Consider the following 19,302-nt stretch of genomic DNA (forward strand, 5'->3'; position numbering starts at 1 on the left):
ACCTCCTAAGAATGCTTCAAAGTCAAGTTAGGGGCATTAAATGACTTCGAAAAGGGCCGAAAAATGGGGGATGAGTGAAGCTGGTCCATAGGGCTATAGAGCGCTTTGAGAGCTTTCTGAAAATGTAAACGGTTCATCAATCAGAGTTACGGTTCAAAAGTTATGCCTCCCGGAAGTTCGATTACCATTTCTAGATTCTTCTAGATTTGCACCGACTTCTAACGCGACTTCTAGAGCCTTCTATTTGGTCGGTGGATGCCTACTAGCACTTTCTAGAATGTATTCCTAGTCCTTAACCCTCCGGGGTCTATTTAAGGAGATTCCTGGCATTGTAAAAGGCAGTTCGGAGTGGAGTTTGAGAGGAGGTACTAAAAGGAGAAATTATCTCCACATTTATGCTATTGTAAGCCCTTAGGGCATGTTTTGAAGTTTATTTTCTCTGTACTATTTGTACTAGCTTATTTTCTCAGTTAATATAATTTCCCCTTTTCTGTTGTGTCCATTCTGTGTGAGTTGTGTCCCCATCAAGTGGTATCAGAGCTGGTTTTCCTGAGTGTGTAGACAGAGCGCCGACTGTGAGGCAGTTTGCACCAGGACTGTGTGGTTGTGGGTTCGAGTTAGAAGATGCCTCCACGAAGAGAGCGTGGCGGAAGGGCCAGAGCTAATAATCCTGAGGAGGTTAGAGCCTTCCAAAGGCAGGTACAGGCATTGCAAGAGGAGCTCCGTAGAGGAGCAAATGTTGCCGCAGGTGATGACAGTGAAGATGACAATGAAGAAGAAGAAATGGGACCAGAAGGGGAATTTGACGGGGAAGTTCTGAATCATGCAGAGGAAAGGCTTTTTAGGGCCATTACTAAGTTTGGGAAAAGACCTACAATTGAAGTGGGTGTATTTTCAGGAAATCTGAAACCAGATGAGTTGATCGATTGGATCAATGAACTGGACGAATACTTTGAGTATGAGGATATCAGGGACCCAAATAGGGTTAAGTTTGCAAAGGCCAAACTGAAAGGCCATGCCAAAATCTGGTGGCAAGAGGTTCAATTGGAAAGAAACAGAAGAGGAAAGGAGAAGATCACAAGATGGGATCGCATGGTGGACAAATTGAAGAAGCAGTTCATTCCTGTGAACTACGAGCTTGATTTGTTTAAGAAGATGCATGGGTTAAAGCAAGCAAGAAGATCAGTCCAAGAATATACAGAGGAATTTTACCGACTCTTGATTAGAGCGGGGCATGCAGAAGCAAATAAGGAGAAGGTTGCTCATTATATCAGTGGGTTGCGACCTAGCATCCAGGAGGAATTAAGTCTGGTAAGAATGACCAGCGTTGAAGAGGCATACCAGTTTGCCCTACGAGTTGAAGAGAAGCTGAATAAAAGGTTTGAAGGAAGACAAAGAGGGCGCGGTCAAGGAGGAAGGGGAAGCGATAGATCAACTGGAGGCCGCAATGGAACCTAAAAGAAAAATGAAGATGTGGGTACTAGCAGGAACCAAAGGAATGAGGGTTTCAACCGCTCTCATGATCAAGACTTTGGAAATCAGAGAGGAAGAGGTAGAGGATGTGGACAAGGAAGAGGAGGCTTCCATGGTACCTGTTTCCATTGCAATGAAGAAGGTCATCGTGCCTTTGAATGCCCTCAACGACAAGGAAGGACAGATAGGAGAGCTGAGGGCCAAGCTAGGGTTGCTCATGTGGATGAAGATGCACAATCATCACATTTAGAGGATGCAAAAAGAAGAGAGACCTTGGTAAATGAAAGAGTCCTACTAAGTGGTGAGATTGAACCAGGACAACGGAGGAGTTTGTTCCGTACCATATGCAAGTGTGAGGATAAATGTTGTGACGTGATCATTGATGGTGGTAGCACAGATAACTTGGTATCAGAAGAGATGGTCTCTAAGCTGAAGCTTAAGAGGGAGAAACATCCCCAGCCTTATCGAATTGCTTGGGTAAAAGATGATCATAAGGTCCTGGTAAGTGAACAATGTTTAGTGAAATTCAAAATTGGGAGTTACCATGATGAAGTTCTCTGTGATGTTATTTCGATGGATGTTTGCCATCTATTGTTGGGTAGACCATGGCAGTTTGATAGACATGCAGTACATGATGGGCATGCAAACACATACTCTCTGACAAAGGATGGAGTTCGCCACAAATTGAAGCCCATGAAATAGGAAGGTGAAAAGGTATGTAGCAGTGCTAGGATTTGTCTTGTTGATGAAAGGAAGTTTTTAGATGGCATGAAACATCAGCATATGTGCTATGCTTTGATTCCTAAGGAAGATAAAGAAGGTAGTAGTGAAATACCACTTGAAGTTTCAGATTTACTAGGGGAGTTTGGAGATATTATCTCTGATAATGTTCCAGATGGATTGCCACCAGTAAGGCAAATCAGTCATCAGATAGATCTGATTCCAGGAGCTAGTTTGCCTAACAAGGCTGCTCACAAGATGACTCCTACTGAAACAGAGGAGCTAAATAGACAGGTTCAGGAGCTGTTGAGGAAGGGCTTGATTCGAGAGAGCCTGAGTCCATGTGCAGTACCTGCAATACTCGCACCAAAGAAGGATGGAGAGTGGAGGATGTGTACAGATTCTCGAGCTATAAATAGGATAACTATCAAGTACCGATTTCCTTTGCCAAGGATGGATGATATTATGGACTGCTTGAGTGGAGCTCAGTACTTCACAAAGATAGATCTGAAGAGTGGTTATCACCAGATACGGATTTGAGAAGGAGATAAGTGGAAAACAGACTTCAAGACCAAGGAGGGTCTTTATGAGTGGTTAGTCATGCCCTTTGGATTGACGAATGCCCCAAGCACCTTCATGTGGCTCATGAATGAGGTACTTAAGAAGTTCTTGGGAAAAAATTTTATTGTCTATTTGGATGATATTTTAATTTTTAGCAAGACTTTGGAAGAACATTTACTGCATATTCGTAGTGTCCTTGAAAGGCTAAGGGAAGAGAAACTATTAATTAATCTGAAGAAGTGTAACTTTGCAAAAAGGGAGTTAGTCTATTTGGGATTTGTTATATCACCCGAAGGTCTCAAAATGGATCCAGAGAAGGTAAAAGCCATCTTGGAATGGCCTACTCCAAGGTCTGCTACTGAGGTAAGATCATTTCATGGTCTGGTTAGTTTTTACAGGAAGTTTATTAAGAATTTCAGTGGCATATGTGCACCCCTAACTGATACAATAAGAGGGGATAGAAAAGAGTTCAAATGGACTACAGCAGCTGCGAGAAGTTTTGAATTGCTGAAGAAGAAGGTAACAGAACAACTTGTGTTGGCACTTCCAGATTTTAGAAAGGTTTTCCAGGTGGATTGTGATGCCAGTGGCAGTGCTATTGGGGCTGTATTAAGCCAAGAAGGTAAGCCTATTGCATATTTTAGTGAAAAACTGAATGATGCAAAGAAGAAGTATTCTGTTTATGATCAAGAGTTCTATGCAATAGTTCAGGCCTTAAAGAAATGGAGGCATTATTTATTGCCAAAGGAATTTGTTTTGTATACTGATCATCAGGCATTACAGTACCTAAATAGCCAAGGTAAATTGAATCAGAGACATATGAAGTGGGTAGAGTTCTTGCAGAGTTATACATTTGTGTTGAAGCATAGAAGTGGAAAATCTAACAGGGTTGCAGATGCACTAAGTAGGAGACAGTTGTTGCTTACAGTAATGCAGGTTGAAGTAGTTGGGTTTGATGAATTCAAGAATTTGTACCCCGAGGATCCTTATTTTGCTGAAGCATGAAAAGCTTGTAAAGAACCTGTTGCTGTAGATAGAACCAAGTGGTTAGACTATTTGATTCAGGATGGCATGTTGTTCAAGGGTAGTCAATTGTACATTCTAAGGAGTTCCATGAGGGAAAATCTGATTAAGGAGAAACACAATGGAGGGATGGCAGGACATTTTGGTCGAGATAAGACCATTGCCATTCTTAGAGAACATTATTTTTGGCCTCAAATTTCACAGGATGTGAAGAAGTTTGTACAGAGTTGCCAGGTTTGTCAAGTTGCCAAGGGGTTTAGTCACAATACTGGCCTATATCAGCCATTGCCTGTTCCATCAAGGCCATGGGAGGACATAAGTATGGATTTTGTTCTTGGATTGCCAAGGACACAAAGCGGTGGTTGATAGGTTCTCCAAAATGGCACATTTCATTCCATGCCACAAAACTCATGATGCTGTCCATATTGCAGACTTGTTTTTCAAAGAAGTGGTAAGACTACATGGTCTTCCAAGGAGCATAGTTTCTGACAGAGATACTAAATTTGTGGGGTATTTTTGGAGGACATTGTGGAAAAAGTTGAGAACAGACTTGAAATTCAGTTCCACGCATCACCCACAAACTGACGGCCAAACAAAAGTGGTAAACAGAAGTCTGGGCAATTTGCTGAGATGTTTAGTTGGGGATAAGCCCAAGGGATGGGATTTGATTCTACCACAAGCAGAGTTTGCTTACAATAACTCTATAAATAGGAGTACTGGAAAATCACCATTCCAAATTGTATATGGGAATAGCCCAAGGACTGCACCAGAATTGAGAAAGATAGAGCAAGGGGAGAGGACAAGTGCTGAAGCGGAAGAATTTGCTGAACATATCAAGCGTCTACATGAGGAGGTTCAGGCACACATTACCAAGATGAATCAAGAGTATAAAGCTAGGGCTGATCAAAGGAGAAGACATAAGGAATTCCAAGTAGGGGATCTAGTCATGGTGCACTTACGAAAAGAAAGATTTCCAGCCGGTACTTACAACAAGCTGAAAATGAAGAAATTTGGCCCCTGCAAAATTTTGAAGAAACATGACTCAGGAAATGCATATGAAGTAGAGCTGTCAGATGGTATTCACATTTCTCCCATTTTCAACATTGCAGATTTAACAGAGTATCATGATGATGGTGCAGATGAGGAGCTGGTGTTAGAGCCATGTTCAATTCTTGTTTCTAAGAAGGAGGAGATAGAAGATATTCTAGATCATCGTGTGGGTAGGAGTACCAGAAACAAGCAGTATGAAGAGTATTTGGTCAAATGGAAAGGACGATTGATCGAGGACTCAACTTGGATTTCAGCAGGTGAGGTTTCCCATTTGGGATTTCCTCTACCATTCATAAAGTGACAGGGTCACTTTTCAATCTACCCTGGGTGTCTGATGCAGGAGCATCCAGAGGTATAAGGGAAATCCTGTCACCCAAAAAAAATGTACTTAGACTTAGTTTTTGTTTAATGTGTTTTCATTTTTGGACACCCATTTGGGTCAAATAAAGGTTCCAACTCTCACAGTTCCACTATCAGTGTGCTAGAAAATCCCGAAAAAATAGGAGCATGTAATTGGGCCATCATTTTGGTAAACTAGAATGTGTGAATTGGCCAAATAAATGTAATTGTGATTTAGAACCTTCCAGAAAAAGAATCTGGTCAAAAGGCCCCACGGTTTGAAAGTTATTGCAGTTTTTCGAGTTTTGAAGACCTCCTAAGAATGCTTCAAAGTCAAGTTAGGGGCATTAAATGACTTCGAAAAGGGTCGAAAAATGGGAGACGAGTGAAGCTGGTCCATAGGGCTATAGAGCGCTTCGAGAGCTTTTCGAAAATGTAAACGGTTCGTCAATCGGAGTTACGGTTCAAAAGTTATGCCTCCCGGAAGTTCGGTTACCATTTCTGGATTCTTCTAGATTTGCACCGACTTCTAACGCAGCTTCTGGAGCCTTCTATTTGGTCGGTGGATGCCTACTAGCACTTTCTAGAATGTATTCCTAGTCCTTAACCCTCCGGGGTCTATTTAAGGAGATTCTTGACATTGTAAAAGGCAGTTCGGAGTGGAGTTTGAGAGGAGGTAAGAGGAGGTACTGAAAGGAGAAATTATCTCCACATTTATGCTATTGTAAGCCCTTAGGGCATGTTTTGAAGTTTATTTTCTCTGTACTATTTGTACTAGCTTATTTTCTCAGTTAATATAATTTCCCCTTTTCTGTTGTGTCCATTCTGTGTGGGTTGTGTCCCCATCATACTCATACGCTATTTTACCTATAATTAATCTTTACATTTAAAATGTCTCATAATTGAATCTAAAGTATTATTCTTATAGGCTTTCATATACCTCTATTTCATCTTTAAATAATTTATCAAATATACTAACATATTAATTATGCTAGGAACTTAACATAATATATTATAATATAATATTTACCTATACATACACATCTTTGATGCAATCTTTTATACTTCTTGATTCGCCCTCTTGATACTAATATCAATACTTCCTCTACTTTATATAAATTATTCTATCATCTTCCGAGTTAAAAACTTTCTTGTCCGTATATCAAATATACTTTTATAATTCCATATTCTTTCCTTGCACTGTCTATCCAATATATTTTAATTATCTCTACCCTTTTGACTTGGTTATATGGAATATTGAATGCCATAAGTAACTTCTATTTTACTCTTCCTTTATTTTACTCAATCCTACTTGTCTGATCCTTTCCTTATTCGATAATATCACCCTCGATTCTTCCAACATTTACGAGGGCCTTCTGTGGAAGAAATTCTGAGTTTGGGATGGATTCTATATTATTTATTCCCCCTGTGACCATGATAGTGATCAACTTGGCTTTATTAATCGGTGAAATAGTGTAATTGCACATGACAAGATGTGAGGGAGTTGAAAATATGTTTCTGCAAATAATGTTATCAGGCTTCCTAGCAATAAATGGCATTCCAATACTAGAAGCGATGTGGGTGAGGAAGGATATAAGGGTGGATGCCCACATCCATTACTATTTACTCCTATGTTTTAATAGAGTAGATGTGGTGAATTATTTCAATCATGGCACAATCAAGAAAGAAGTTTTAGAATCATCTTTTTAGCTAGAAATGGTGGCCACCTTCCTATAACTCTCTACCTCTTCATTTCTTATGGAGAAAAAATTATTTACCTCCAATCCCCTTCTATCTACATACTTCTTATTGTGTCCCCAAGCATAGTGGATGCTAGTTAACTCTTCTTGCCTTCTCACTACATCCTCTCAATAAACCTAGTAATAGTTATGTTCTAAGAGTGGCTCGACTAAAACTGGAGTGCTACTACCATAGGTTAAACCAACAGAAATTTGTATTTATATAAGTACTCAATTAATCCAATATTTGATACTTATGGTGATGTTTGACGAATTATGAATCAAACTAGGCATCCATCATCTCGCTGAGTTGATAACTATGTCATCAGATATTGAGAATTATCTATGATTTAATGTATGGAGGTGGCCTCAACGAGTGCATTTTCTATAGTTTGAAATTATTTTTCATCATTCATGATTTGCGCATGAGAAATCCACCATCCATGAGCCATCAACCCATTTGTCAAACTTTGTGGTCAACCACCTGTGTGAATATTATCCCTTTGTATATGCCTGTCTCTTCACATTCTAAGGTGATTATATTGACTGCTTCAAGGATGACTTGCAGTCTAATGTGATGAAGTGGGAAAGTGTGCTTTACATCTTCATAATGATTAATGAATAAATCCCAATAAGAATGTGTCCCTTCAAAATACAAATCACCACTGGTGTAATGCCAATCCGACCAAAAAATATGCCATTGAATGCCTTATGAATAGTGATTAGATGTTGATCAATAATATGGTAGTGCAGATAGTTTATTATTTGTCTCTATGATTATCTCTTTAAAATAATCACCACTACTCCATTGCTTTAAATATTTGGAAACCGGGTGACAAATATTTATGTGGCAATTCTGATGAAATTAAACTTTCTGAGAGTTTGAAGTTTCTGAATTCTGTAATAGTTTAAGTAGATGATCATTTAATATGTCAAAGCAGCAGAGGAACTTGATGCATGGATTTTATGCACTAGCAAGAATAGTGTACAATTTGATAATTATTAACCCTAGTCTCTTGAGCCTCCTATAGCCAGTCGATCAAATTTGACAAGTCTCGAAAGTTTTGACAAGTTAATAAACTTATTGCCACTTTTGTACTTTTCGAATTCTCAATTTAGCACACCATTGAAGAAACTGGTGTTGCACTTCAAGCTATCAACATTCACCCCAGAACAATCAGAAGAAGATGTTCTTCTAATTGATGGCATTGTGATTACCAAATCATCAAAAAAATCTTTCTCTACTCCTAAAGCTTGTCTACTCTTGCAAGTTGAACACAACATCTCCTTGACAATCTAGATCTGGAGAACAAACTAGGAATCCAAGATCCCCCGGACACCATCTTCTTATTATAAAACTCTAAGAACTATAAAGTGCCTCTTTAATTTGACTACTCTCACTCCTACACATTAATCTTTCCTCACTATTAATCACACTTTGATTTCTATTTCATTCTATTCATTTGTAACTGGGCTCTAATACCATGTTAATTTCTAGGATCTCTGCAAATGTGAAAATATTGTCGTTATAATCGATATTTTCCAAATGCAGATCCCAAACTCTTATAAATATAAAAGTAGGAGACATGTCTTTATGATTAATCATTATTAGTTAATATATATTAACAATATAAACCACAATATAACATATGATTTATATATATGTAGTAAAATTATAATATTATATGTGTGTGTGTGTGTGCGCACGTGTGCATGTGTATTTATCATAGTTCCGAAAATTGTCATAAAATCGCGTGAATCGCAATCAGCGATTTTTTGGCATGAATTGCCGATTCAGGTGATTCATGCCAAAAATCGCCTGAATCTTCATCGTGAATCGGCCGCAGCTGCCCAATAAGTTGCAATGAATTTTAAAAAATATATATATATATTTCTTTTCTTTTCTTTTTAGCCTTTCCTCTTTGTTATAACCCTAAAGGGCCTTCTAATTGTTAAGCATGAGTAGAAGAAAGGAAAAGCGAGAGAGAAGAAGAGAAAAGAAAAAACCACAGGTTTCCAACCAGCAAGAAGGAAGAGCACAAGAGATCAGAAGTCCATTTGGGAAGGCCATAAATTGCATTGGGAGTATTAAGGAGTCAATATCAAGACTCCTCAACTCATTTGCAAGAGGTAAGTGCCGATTTTTTTTTTATATGTTAGTGTATTATGCATTTTTTGTTAAATTTTTTTAGTTTTCATTTGCAAATCTTGAATGGTTTTTAGTTTTACTAAATTGCAAACTACAATTTGTTGTTTTGTAGCTTTTGTTTATTAGTTTCAAACTTTGATATTTTACATGAATTTTTTTATTGCAGCAGTCCTTTGCTTTCATTTTCCGCAACGGGTAAAAAAGATGAATGTTGGAAATATAACGAAAAGTTTCCTGGAAGAACCAAATTTCAAACAAAATGTATATTTTGTAAAGAAAAAATAAATTCTAGAGGTATTTATAGATTGAAATACCACATTGCTGCTATAACTGGACATGATGTTACAATTTGCACTCAACAAACTGCAGAGGCAAAAGGCACTTGTTTAGTGGCATTAGAAAAAATTGAACAAGACAAATTGAATAAGAAAATGCAACTTGAAGGGTTAAGGGGTATTGGCTCCCATGTTCCTGTAGCCGCATCTACATCTGCATCAACTTCTGCATCCGTAGGTTGTGTTGGAGAGGGTTCTTCCAGGCCTCCTTTTCGTCCTAGTTCTAGTGCTCATGTGAGTGCTAGCGCTAGTCGGTCTTATACTGAGACTGAGTCCAACACCAACCTATTGCAGCCTAGAATGGATAGTTACTTTGTGCCCTGCACTACTCTTGGCTCCCAACCCACGCTAGAGGGCATGGGTTTGAACAAGGAGATTCATGATGCTGCCAAAAAAGAGATTTGCAAATTTTGGTACTTTTGCAACATTCCATTTGTTGCAACCAGGTAATTGATTCTTTTTTCTTTGTTTTCTTTAAAGTTAAAAGTAAAAGTAAAACTTTAATTATATCTACTTGTTTTATGATTTGAGTCTTTGACATCTAAATTTCTAATCATTATCTATTTGTGACAGGGCTCCTTATTGGCAAAACATGATAGATGCAGTTGTTATTTGTGGTCCGGAGTTTAAAGCCCCAACTGAGGCTGAGTTGAGTGGATACCTCTTGGATGATATGGTAGAGGATATGAGGGTTGAGCTTGAGGAGAACTGAAAAGAGTGGATCGAAAAGGGTTGCACCATCATGATTGATGGTTGGACAGATAGGAGGAATAGAACACTCTTCAATTTTCTTGTATCTTGTGGAGGTGATTGATCATTCTACTTTCCTACATACATAATTGTGAATCGTGATTCACTATTTCAAATTTTGATTTGTTGATTGCTAATTTGTTGATGATCCATTATAATTCGTTGTTTTGTTACTTGTAGGATATACCATGTTTCTCAAATCCATTGGTGCTTCCGCTCATGTAAAAAATGCCACATACTTATGTGAGGTTATTGAGGAAGTCATAGCAGAGGTGGGGGAACAACATGTAGCGCAGGTGGTGATAGATAATGCAGCAAGTTATGTTGTTGCAAGTAAACTTTTAACTTTTCAAGTTTTGAAAATAAATTTATTTGAATTTTGAACTTTTTCTAATTCTAAGTTTCCTAAGTTCTAACATGTTTGAAATTTGAATTTCTAATTAACTTAAAATTGTTGTAGGTAAACTTTTGATGGAGAGGCACCCCACCATATTTTGGTCCCCTTGTGCGGTACACTGCATTGACCTCATGTTGGAGGAAATTGACAAGCTTGAGTGAGTCAAGTCATGTGTCGAAAGGGCAAAAAATATATGCAAATTTATTTATAATCATTCATTTGTCCTTAGCACAATGAGGAAGTACACAAGAGGCAAAGAGTTAGCTCGTCCAAGCATCATGAGATTTGCCTCGAATTTCATCACACTGCAGTTCTTGTTGACATGAAGGGACGATTTGAAGAGCATGTTTGTTGGGTGGGAGTGGATTTCATCTTCCTATGCTGCAACCACTGCAGGGGTAGATGTGGTGGATTGCATATTTGATGATGGTTTTTGGAAACCTACTAGAGAAATCCTTAAAGTAAATTTATTGCAATTTAACATTTAGTATTTTACAGTTTACTATTTAGTATTTAATATTTAATATTTAATTGTTTAATGATTTAGTTTTACTTTAAGTTATATTATTTTATATTTAAGTTTTGACTGAAATTTTTTACTTTATATATAGGTCACTGAGCCCCTTGTATCTCTCTTATGAACTGCTGATGGGGAGAAGCCTTCTATGAGCTACATATATGAGGGCATGGATAGGGCCAAGGAGGCCATTAGAGCCCAGTATGCAGGAGTGCAGGAGAAGTATGCCCCTATTTGGGATATCATTGATAGGAGATGGCAGAATCAGCTCCACCGACCCATCCATGGAGTAGCTTACTTTTTGAATCTGGCATTTTGTTTTCGTCTTGACTTCAAGGCGGATGAGGAGGTTCTCACCGACTTTGGATGAGGAGGTCCTCATTGGCTTATATACAGTGATCCAAAGGTTGAGCAGTGATGAGGATAGTGTAACTGCAATCATTGAGCTCGACAAGTTCAATAATAAAGAAGGGCCACTTCTCTCTAGCAGGATGGCCATAGATGCTCGGGCAACAATATAGCCAGGTAAAAATTAAATAATATATTCAATGTTCATAAATCTAAACTTAAAGTTTATGACTTATAGACTTATAGTTATAAGTTGTGCATTCTAAATTTTAATCGTTGATTATGTAATTTTAGAGTTATAATTTGTAAATGAGACTAACTATTTTTGTTTTCCCTTATTTCAGATAGATGGTGGCAAATGTTTGGGGCCACAACCCCAAAACTTCAAAAAATTGCCATTCGTATTTTGAGTTAGCCAAGCAGCGCTTCTGGATGTGAGCGCAGTTGGTTCATGTTCAAGCACATCCACTCGAAGAGGAGAAATAGGTTGACTGTGCAGAGGAGAAATAGGTTGACTGTGCAGAGGTTGAATGATCTTGTCTTTGTTCATTACAACCTTCATCTTAGGATCAAACAAATTTTGGGCGCTGACTCCTCTACGATCATTCTAGAGGAGATTGATCCAAAATCAGAGTGGCTCACAGAGGTTGTGGATCCAATCTTCACTGAGGAAGACCGTGCGTGGGTTCACCAAGTGGATATAGAGGCTAAGGTTGTGGCCATGGCAGAGGAGGCAGCTAGAGCACATTCAAGCACTGGTAGATGCACGCACGCGTGCACAGACACAGGCCCTAGAGACATTGTTCGTGAGCCCATCTTACATGCGGGGGATATGGCTCCGCGGTCCTCTAGGACCTACCTTAGACGCTTTTCTTGTAGGCAAACTGAACACTCAGAGGCTGAGGCTAAGGTTGCGGCCGAGCTTGAGCTTAATGATGAGGATGATGATGAGACTTGAGCTGGAGCCTTGTTTTTATATTTTGTTTACAGATATTGATACTGAACCACTGATAGACATACGTTTCAAACTTTCATGGATCTTCATCTTAGATTCTTACATACATTTATGATTTGATGTCTTATGGATCTTCATCTTACACACATTCTATGATTTGAATCATTATGATCATTTGATTTCTATTTACTTCAGCTAGCCTACAATTTACATTTTACATAACATAGTTACGTATGTGATGGATTTTATGTTCCAAACTTCTATGTTTATGTATGTTAAGTTTTAACTTCTATTTGATGATGTTATAGTGTGTTTAAGTTATATTCAATAAAGGGTGCATGAAATAAGTTTTAAATTGTTAAAATATCTAAATTTAAAGGGTTTTTTCAAATTTGCCGATTCATTGGTGATTCATGGCCGGTTCACGATTTGATTCGGCCTTGCCGATTCCGATCCGATTCCGATTCTCGTTACTTTGGTATTTATCAACATTGCATCTTAAGATTAAATCAATCCAACTGTAGCTATAATCTTAACAGAATTTTCATAGTTGTAAAAAATGTAACTACTATCGATGATTAATGCTTAGACCATGACAACAAGCATGTTCACTATCTGCATGTGCACATGAACATAGAATCTAGCTTTAGCCAAATAGGATAATATTATACATCCAATCTTCAAGGTGCAGATCACACATTGAGGCTCCACAATTCTAAGTGGCAATCGATTATGTCCAAACACCTAAATTGCTCACATGCATTGCCAGCTAGATTATCGCCAACTCTTGATCAAATGACAATTCACCATTCTGCTATAATCTATTTCAATATCTATCAACCTTCAACAGTTGAAGGTGGATTTTTAAATGTTTATTCCAACAGCAGCTTGGAAACATATAAATGCAATCGGACTAGTTGCTAGTACATTATGAGATTACAATCTAGCTTCGTCTAGATGCATAGATCTGATCATGCCTAACTCTGATAAATTTGTAAGGATCAGACCAGCAATTGGAGCTGTTAGGTACACTACTAACACAACCAATAGTGTCAAAACATCCATGGCAGCAATGATCTTGTATTTCCCATCTAACTACTTAATATTTGTTGCAATCATCTCCACGAAGAGGATTCTCAACACATGGGACAAACCTTTGTCAAATAACAAGATTCCCTTCACAATGCACACATATAGAACTGCAACATAAATGAGATTAACTCTCTCAAACTGCCCACAGAATGATGCCACAAGATATTTCTAGATCTTAGCAACTGAGATGCCAAAGTGTGGGCACTTCACTGTAAACAATAAGTCAAGAAGTGCTGTTGTTTAAGAAATATGACCTTCCCTAGCAAAAATATATTTTTGTTTACAGATACATGTGTTTGAAGTTAGAAGATTTTATTAGCATGTCCCATAATGCAAGGCCAAGCATGTGGGGATTCTCACTAGTATAGGTTTTGGCATTTTGCATATAAATGAGCTTGTTTTATCCACACTAATTTATAACACAACCATACATGGATTGTTTCCGTAAAACTATTTGGGTTGATTGCATGCAAAAGACCAGAGTAAAAGGAATCTTAATTTTGTGAGGTGGTGTTTGTGGTAGCAGAACCATTGTGAAGACCATAAAAGTTACTGTGTCTAGTAATTAGAAATAAATTAGATATTTCTGCGTCCATTTGTAAATTATTTTCCAGCAATTAGTGAACGCAAATCTTTTTGTCACAGCTGACACAGGTATATATCCACTGTAAGTGAAAGATCCAAACTAACCCTCAAACTTCAATGGTGATTATCATGCTACTGTGATGCACATAAAGAACAGGAATTGGATGTCTTCGCTTTGTTCAAGAGATTCTAAGTTATGTTTTTTTGTTTGTTTGTTGAAGTAAGAAATTCTAGGTTAGTATGACAGACATGTTTACTTTCAAGAACCATATTGCTTCCTCAATAAGGATATTATATTCAGAAGAAGAAAAAGGGTTACCATTCAAGTACATAAGATCGCACCCAAGACTTAAGCATTGCCTTCTGAACACGGACATAATAAGAAAAAGGACAACCAAACCATATATATGTTTAATCTTCGATCAATATTTGGGGATTTCAAGCAAATGCAAAGAATTCTTTTACAGCAGCTACCTCGTTCACAATTTGTTAAATTTAAAATCTGTATGTTGCTATGTTTATATTTACGGTAAAATGACTTGCATCTGCAAATGCCTAACAAATTTAGGAAAAAAGAGATTTGGAAATTACAGATAAGCATGATATGCTACAAATCGTCTATAAGAACGGTTATTTTTGTTCTCTGAAAATATTACCTGGCGTGGTAGGAATGGGTATTGTCTCCAAACCGTTATGCCGAAAGTGCAGTATCAGATGATTTCCTCACGTAACTTTCATATAACTTAAATGTCTGAAGGTCACTTAGGAACCTGCAGGAAAATTCTTCATCGCGTAGAGCAAACATAGTAGCCAGACTAATACTGAGAGGCTCCGAAGATCGGTTTAAATACTTATATAACATAAAACGAGGCTTTAACCTCTTCTCTAAGCTGTAGATGAGGAACATAGAATAACTGCAAATAATGTTTGGTTCAAATTTAGCAATATTAATCAAGAAATCCATGTTCTTCTGCATCTTAACCACAGACAGAAGCAGTATCGAAGGACGCCTCACAATTACTTGCTTGATCTCCTCATCAGTAAGACCGAGATTCGCCACATGCTTCAACCTCTTGTCAAGAGTTTCTATGGTTACACATAGTAAGCGCGGGTCCTTCTTGAAAATATACTCGATTTTATCTTCCCGGAAACCAATTTCTTTCATCCGCTTCACCTTCCTTATCACATCACAAGTCACAATGCTATCACATAAAAGAATATTTGGAGCCTTCTTGATAACTTGGCGCAGATGGGCTTCGGAACCAAACAGGTTTGCAAGAAATCGACTTTTCGGATCCAGGTTTTTCTCTAAACTTAAGGAAAGAATTTTAGGCATTCGGGTTATAACCATTGCCAGGTCTTCTCTCGTAAGGCCTAATGCGATGAGATGATCGATTTTGGGCTTCAGATGATCCACTTCAGATAAAAGCAGATTTGGGCGTTTTCTTATGACAGTCCTTACCTGGTGTGGAGTGAATCCCAAGTCTCTGAAGAGTTGTAGAACCTGTCGGGCCCTGTGAAGGAATTTTTGTAGTGACAGTGGTCCCTTGATCTTTCGGTGAATTGTTGGCAATTGAGAGTTAAAAAGCCCGCACTCCTTTACTAGGAATTCACTAAAGTCGTCGTTGAAGAGCTTTCTGCATTTTTCTTCTTCTTGTGGGAAAGATTGGGTCGGGGATGTCGCATGATGCAATGATATTGAAGTAGAGAGTAATGAATGTTTGGAGGAAATAAGGCATGCAGACGGCCGTGATACTGAAAATCTAAGGGGCAAAACAATACATTTGGTCTGTGACGAAGTCCTGATAATAGCATGTTTGCTTGCCCTGAAATGCAAAAGAGGTTTAACAGAAAAACTCATATGCCCAGAAATAAAAAAGAGATAATCCTTACGGCCTGGTAATCACAACTCGTTGAACAAAATCCTTACGCAAAATCCTTCCACTAAATCCGTAGATATTTCGATTCTGCGTCGCCTCTAATCATACTAGAGGATTTCCCAAGCATTTCAGTGGGCGCACCGTCCTGGCGAGAATTTAATTAGCCGATAGGCTTTTCCTATGAGATTGCTCGCAATCGGGAATTGTCTCACGTCGGAAAATGTTGTCGGTAATTGATTTCAGACAGTCGGAAAGAAGACGCACATCGTAAAGGTGAGTGGTTGGTAAAGGCAAGTGCAGGCTGAATGCGTTCCAACCAGAAGTCAATCATTTCTCCCGAACCATTCCTGCCGAGTTGGGCAATCTCAGTAGTTTGCAAGAAATGCATTTGGGAAACAACCATCTTCCCGGAGAGATGCCACGACAGATTCTCGTGCTTCAAAATCTACAGTCGCTGAGCTTGAGCGAAAACAATATAACTGGTAAACTGGGCACTACTTCGACCATTATTGCTTTCTCTCAGGAGGCCACTACTGCCATTCTCAAGACATTTGATTCCAAATTCTCTAACAGACTGGAAAACATGGGCGCGGCTACAGACGTTCTCATGTATAAAAGAAACGACATCACCATGTCTTCCCACTGGCCTTACCAGCGAAAGCTCTGGATTTTCCACCTGTTGACCCCTAAATGTCTTCAAAAGTAGCAAAACTGGCAACATTTCTGACAATAGGAGATGTTGCTCCCCTCCATCTTTAAGCACCAAGCTGGTGTTATAAATGTGTGAGAATTTGTTAATGTCTTCACTTCCAATGCCATTGAAAGTCCAGACTTAGCCGTTAGCATGCACTCACCGTCCAGCACACTGATCACCCAATACATCGTCCACTCTGTCTGCACTCCGCCATCCAGCTAGTCTGACTGTTATAAATAATGCCCAGTCAATATGAGCAACTTAATTGAACAGCGAGCCCCGTTACTGGTGTTGCATTCTGAGAAATTGACTCCAGAGTTTGCGATGGCAATGGCATTTGCATGATGTTCTTCTACCAGTGCCATAACTTTCAAATTATAGCTTTACTCTACACTTTTTTGGGATTCAAAGTTGTGTTCTGTTTGTGTTCTGTTTCTGCCAAAACCAAAGGTCGTTGTGGCTGAAAAGAGAAGATCATTTTTTACTCACGTGTTTTTCTATTTTACATGTACTATTTAGATGAATAATTTGATACAAAATCCAGTCATTTCAATAAAATAAAAAAAATTGTTGGACTATGCATGAGGATTGGATGGCTCAGGGCTATAGGTTCCACCTTCTGTGCCTGGGTTTTGGTGTCACCTTCACTGCCTTTGTGTCGTTGCACACAAACATTTGGCCCTTCTCAACCACCTACCCATCTTGTGATCTCTTCTTCTCATTGTCCATCAATGTTGTGCTACTTGATGGTTAGCTCGAGGGGGTCTCCAGTAATTTGTACTCTGATGTGTGAGGGTAGCCTTGTCAAAACTCTCCTTTTCCAGTCTCCAAATTAAATTAAAATTAAATTAGTTACAAGAGATTTAAATGATGTTTGAAATAAAGATTGTGTATGCAACTATCAATGATATAGGATTTAATCATATATGATTATTTTTAAATGTCATTTACATTGTTTAATCTAATTCGAACTTCAATTTCAATGTTTATTTTTTAGAAATCATTATTAAAAAATATATTATTTTAGTTATTTCTTATTAATTGTTTGAAACATACTAATGTACAATATGGGATTTTTTTAATTTTAAGACTACTTGATTATTTTCTTTTAATAGAGATCTCATTGGGTATGCTCATACACAACTAGTTATCCTCTCCTGAAAATTGTTGTGTCCTAATCGATTAACAAGAAGCATGTAAAAGAAATGTGTTTTAGTTGCATCTATTTTACACTATATATTATGGAACAATTGTATTTTTGTGGTTTACAAAGCTATCTTATAATTATATTAGTCTATCAAATTTTTATTCTCAAAATAAGAAGAATATTCCAATATCTGAAATTACTTTAATTTTGACAATTTATCCACTACACTTCAAAATGATTAATAGTTCATTTTTATTATCTCCACTCCCCGAAACATTATAAAAAGAAAAGTAAATAAATAAAAATGAAGTGTAAGAAAAAATTAAAACAAAAATGATAATCAAATTTTTAGAAATTTTGGTACATTTAACTTTTTTCTAAATCAAACAAATTTATTTAAAATATAAAATATATATCCAAGGCACAATTTTTGCCTCATTCTTTATGGTCTCACTTGAGTGTTGTAAAAAGACATTTTTAAATTATTTATATAATATGAATAAATTTACTTATACCCTCATTTATATTTCAATTACCAACCTTTAAAAAAATTAAATTTCAATTAGTTTTTTAAATATTTAAAAATTATTTAAAACAAATGTTCAAATTGCCAAATGTAACTTTTTAGTAATGCATTTATTTTAATAAATAATTAGCCAGTAGTCTTTCCCTATGAAGTTGCAAGTAACCAGAAATTGTCTCACACCATAAAACAAGGTACTATAAAATGGTTTCTTTATCAAATCAAATTTTACAGGCATAGCACTTAAATCAAAATGTATTCAAACATGTCACTTGAGTCAAAATGCATTGAATTAGACCTAAATACTGGCTATAAACTTCTAACTTCTCCCACCCATCATAATGGAGAAAATCTTAAGAAATCTTCTTTACAAATAGGTTATTATGATGAGATTGTGACCATTGACAACCTAGATAAAATTTAAATAGACTTAGTGGATTCTTCTACTTTTTTTGGACATTTAAAATATTTCCAGTTTTTAATTCTAGAAGGTGTGATCAGTAGAATTTTTCTATATCTCTTCTACAGTTCATCAGATCCATTGATCTTTCATGTCACTCTCTACTCTCTACCCAACGAGATTGGCATTCTACCGATGCTGCCAATATAATGCAAATTGGGTGAAATGGGGTTTTCAATGATTCATCTATTTTGGGGCTCCCAATCCAACAACTAGGGTTCAAGCCTTTGTGCAGGCTATTTAGAACTACAATAGTTCACATATTTTGGCCAAGGTGAATTTTTTCATGGTGGATTATGGAACGGATGCAGAGCAACTGATTTTTAGGGCTCATACTAGGTTTTATGTGTTCGATTTTTTCACTCAATTGAAAGTTACCATTTAGGGAATTAATCACATATAGGGATTTGGATTGAGAGAAAAAACAAGGATTCTATTTGAGATAACAATTCATTAAGATTTAGTGTCATTTATTGGATCATTCTTCTTTTTCAATAGGGTAATGGTGTTAAGATTCATACCAGCACCGCAGATTCAATTTTTTTTTTGCTTTCTATTTTGTAAG

The 19,302-nt window shown here is 37.4% G+C and overlaps 1 protein-coding gene across 1 annotated transcript; it reads right to left on the minus strand.

Moving 5' to 3' along the window:
* Window positions 1-14,409: 14,409 nt before the first annotated feature.
* LOC149555550 (uncharacterized) lies at window positions 14,410-16,064 on the minus strand. The gene has a single exon (XM_089829646.1). It carries the CDS (start codon window positions 15,892-15,894, stop codon window positions 14,725-14,727), a length of 1,170 nt encoding a protein of 389 aa, XP_089685772.1. The 5' UTR covers window positions 15,895-16,064; the 3' UTR covers window positions 14,410-14,724.
* Between the last annotated feature and the right edge of the window lie 3,238 nt (window positions 16,065-19,302).

Source organism: Cupressus sempervirens, chromosome 5 (genome assembly GCF_028749045.1).
Source record: "Cupressus sempervirens isolate cs-2001-9-10 chromosome 5, ASM2874904v1, whole genome shotgun sequence".
NCBI classification, from domain to species: domain Eukaryota; kingdom Viridiplantae; phylum Streptophyta; class Pinopsida; order Cupressales; family Cupressaceae; genus Cupressus; species Cupressus sempervirens.